Source organism: Pyrus communis, chromosome 7 (genome assembly GCF_041283825.1).
Source record: "Pyrus communis isolate YQ-2024b chromosome 7, ASM4128382v1, whole genome shotgun sequence".
Taxonomy (NCBI): Eukaryota; Viridiplantae; Streptophyta; class Magnoliopsida; order Rosales; family Rosaceae; genus Pyrus; species Pyrus communis.
In genome coordinates this window covers 10,641,547-10,645,189 of record NC_142571.1, presented here as the reverse complement: position 1 = coordinate 10,645,189, position 3,643 = coordinate 10,641,547, and the positions used below count along the sequence as shown (strand labels likewise).

General features: G+C 40.0%; 1 protein-coding gene across 1 annotated transcript; it reads right to left on the bottom strand.

The window, feature by feature from the left end:
• Nucleotides 1-1,191: 1,191 nt before the first annotated feature.
• On the bottom strand, nt 1,192-3,340 carry LOC137735239 (protein GRAVITROPIC IN THE LIGHT 1). The gene has a single exon (XM_068474650.2). It carries the CDS (start codon nt 3,111-3,113, stop codon nt 1,614-1,616), a length of 1,500 nt encoding a protein of 499 aa, XP_068330751.2. The 5' UTR covers nt 3,114-3,340; the 3' UTR covers nt 1,192-1,613.
• Nucleotides 3,341-3,643: the final 303 nt, after the last annotated feature.

Below are 3,643 nucleotides of genomic sequence, written 5' to 3'. Positions count from 1 at the left end.
CAAGTGGGCAGAAACTCACGGCTAGGAACATAAATTTAGGAAGAAAAAAATAAGAAACTCAGATCTGCAACAAGATTGCCAAACATTGAAACAAAGCTCTAGGAAATTGAAACTAAGCTCTAGGATGAGACGGGCTCAAAGCAAAACAACCAGAAAACAAGGGCCCAAAAAAATAGGAAGAAGATGGGGTTTAGAAAAGGAGAAGGGGAAAAAGGGAGGAGGAAATGGGGTTGCTACCAACCCCACCCAAGATGAAAGGCTGGCGGCTGAAGGTGAGATTGATTTGGAGGCTCTAGGTTTGGAGAAATTTTTACAAGTGACGGGAACACCATGACACGTGGTGTTCCCTCCACGTGTCATGGTGTTCCCGTCACTTGTAAAAATTTCTCCTAGGTTTGGAAGAGGGGGAGCGGCGCACTAGGGTTTGAGGGAGACCGATTGTTCAATCAGTCAGGTCTCTATTATTCATCAAACTTCTAATTCAAACTTTTCTCTTATAAGTAAAAATTAAAAATGAAATAGCTATAAAATGTATGTAATACACTTTTTGTTTATGACGTACTTTCTCCCTTTCATTTCTCTCTCACTTAAAGCACCCTAATCCATTTTTTTCTGCCCATTTTCTCTAATTAAACTCCCAAGTTAAAATCGAGTGAAGTTCAAAAATTTCAATTTTAACCATGCCAGTATGGGGAAAGAGAAAATCTATATAAAAATATAATTTTGGAGCTTTCTGATCCAAAGAATCCTATCCAATGGTCCGATGGAGATTGTTTGTGTAGGTAACAACTTTGTGAGCCATGACCAGAATTCAAAATCAATCAAAAGAAACTTTCTACGGCACCCGTTTGGTTGGCCTTTTAGCACGCCAAATCAAAATTCAGAAGTTCTGGCGCCGGAGAAAGATTTGCTTGTCACGGTTTCATTGCCCCTTTCTCTTTGTCCTACCACGCAAAGAGATAGACAAGAGAAATGTGCAAAGAAACCAGTAACACGTGATGAGATAGATAGAGAGAAGGAGGTAATAAAACCGTGGCAGGCGAGTTTCTCTCCTAGGGGTGGATATACAACATTCATTAGACCATGCAAAAGAAAAAGAAAAGCACAATTATCCTTACATTCACATTGCAAAAGTATATACCTAAATGACATAACTTTCAGGGAACAAGACAATGTATTTGTGAGACAACATTGTAATTGAAATGTCAGGAAGTTCTTCATTTTTCCCCAATAATACCAGAACTAATTAGGAATTAGGGTTCACAACTTGTCATTCGATTTGTGTCGGAATTAACGCAAAAAAGAGGAGACAAAGGCTCTATACAGTTGATTCTACATAGAAAACCATATACAAAGAAAAATCAAAGTCACAAACCAGGTAACATGTATCTGTGGAAAGAAGTCCAGCATCGTATAAGGCAACAGCATCTTCATTGAATGCTTACACAGTGTTTCCGTCCTGAGCATAGTAACGGATACATCCTTCAATTTACCTCCAACTTACATATGTTGAATTCCATCGACAATCCAAACATGTAAGATCAACAGCCTAATCCTGATCACCTCCTGTCTTGCCTATATCATTGTCGTAAACAGCAGGACATGCCTTCCGACTACTCTGTACATTTCAAGCCACTTAAATATATCTGGGATTGAATTACTGTCCTTCCAATCTTAAAACCCGGAACCACCGTAAACCCAACTTTCATCCTGGCTTTACAAGGCGACAACATTCTCCTAGTGACATCTTCCATATAAACCATCGAAAAATCAACGCCTCTTTCCACTTGGAATATCTCAACTGCTGGATCAAAGGAATACGCCAACTTTTGAAGCATCCATATCGAGCTCGCCATGCTAACGAATGACTCATAGAATACACTCAAAGACCTCCATGAACTCAACACAACTTGGTTTCGATCCAAATTACTAAAGATTGAAGATTCCATAGCGGGGTGGATAATCTCTTGATACTTGCTCTCACAAAATCTTGAAAATTCACAATTTTGATTCCTACTTAACAACTCCATTGGATTGCTAGACGCATGCTCAAGCAACTGCTTCAAAGAACCATTCTTCTTATCCACATCCGTACCATGCCCATTACACGAAATTTCTTCCTCGTCTAAACCAAAACGTTTCGAATCGAAACCTTTGAACATTCCCAAACAAACATATGACAAGAAAGCATACTGGTTATGTGCTCTTTTAACGTAATCAACATCCGGATGAACCAAATTAGCAGCCAAATCTAAATCCCACCCAGCTTTCTCCATCAAAGCTATCAAAATCTTAGTAAATCTGTGTGTTAATCTACAAGCATCATGCAAAACCGAATCGAAAACTCTAGCGGACAACAAAACATCACAAGAAGAATTCAAAGTAGCAGATAACCTCTTAGACAATTTCACATTAGACTTTTGAATCTCACCCAATTTTTTCCGCAGGGCCGTAACTTCATTGTCCTTTTGATCTATCTCTGTCTGCAACCTGTTCGACATTGTTCCCAAAGTCCTGAGCTTGCTCTGATTCTCCTGCACCTGAGCTTCCAAGCAGGACCCAATTGGCAAATCAGAACCCGAATCAGAACTCGTACAAAAATCTCTGTAAAACTGCTTGAATTCTGAGAGCCTCTGGAGGTGAGAGACCAGAGCTCGATCAGCTGCCGTCACATTTTCTTCCACAAACGGCACATGGGCAGTCTGCAATTGCAGATACGAAGCTTCAAACGACGAAACCGTGGCAAAAATCGATGAAATCAGAGTCTGGGTCATCTGGGTATTCATGGGTCGGATCCGAGTCCGCCTCAAAGGCCTTGAAACTGCCAAAACCTCCGGTTTCTTCACCTGGTTCTCGCTCGAATTCGGCTTCTCCTGCTTTAATTCTATCTCCGGAGCGTTGCCGTTCGCCGCCGCCGTGTCCGGTTTGATGACGACGACCTTCTGGTCCGTGATGACCTCTTCGGCAGAATCCAGCAGCGCGAAGCTGTCGGCGTCGTCGGCTTCCTCCTCGGCGAAGAACTCGAAAGTTTTGGTCTTGAAAGCCAGAGCGAATTTCTGAAACATTTCGGAGATTTGTGGAGGCTTCGAAGTGCCGTCGTCCATTTCTAGCATATTATTTCTCTTCTTTCTGATTGTTGCTTGTTTGCAAATGGAATCGAACTGAAAGTTTCAATCTTTCGTGGAAGCAGAAATTCAGAGAGTGGGAGAGAGAATTCTTGAGGTCTACTCTTTTTAGCTATGGAGGTGCTTTGAATGCCTTGGAAGGAAGGTATGTCATATCATATGGTTTGTATGCTGTGGGTTTGCCCTTCCTTATAAGGAATTTGAACAAAATTATTAATAATATATTGTAAGTTAAACTCATGTTTTTTATCAGTGTATATATTATCGTTCTTTAAAATAAAAATATTAAAAAAAAATTCAATGTAGATCATATTTTATTTTTTATTTTTTAATTATTAATTATTAATTTATTGGGTTTGTTTTGTTTTATTATTTGTGCTCTTCTTACTGGATCTCCTAGTTATGCTGATATTTTCAGATTTTGGGTAACGGTAACAAGTTTGACAACGGCTAGCATTACATGGCGGGTACCTTTTGTCAATGACGGACCAATTGTTAAGTTCTGATGGGAAACCGTG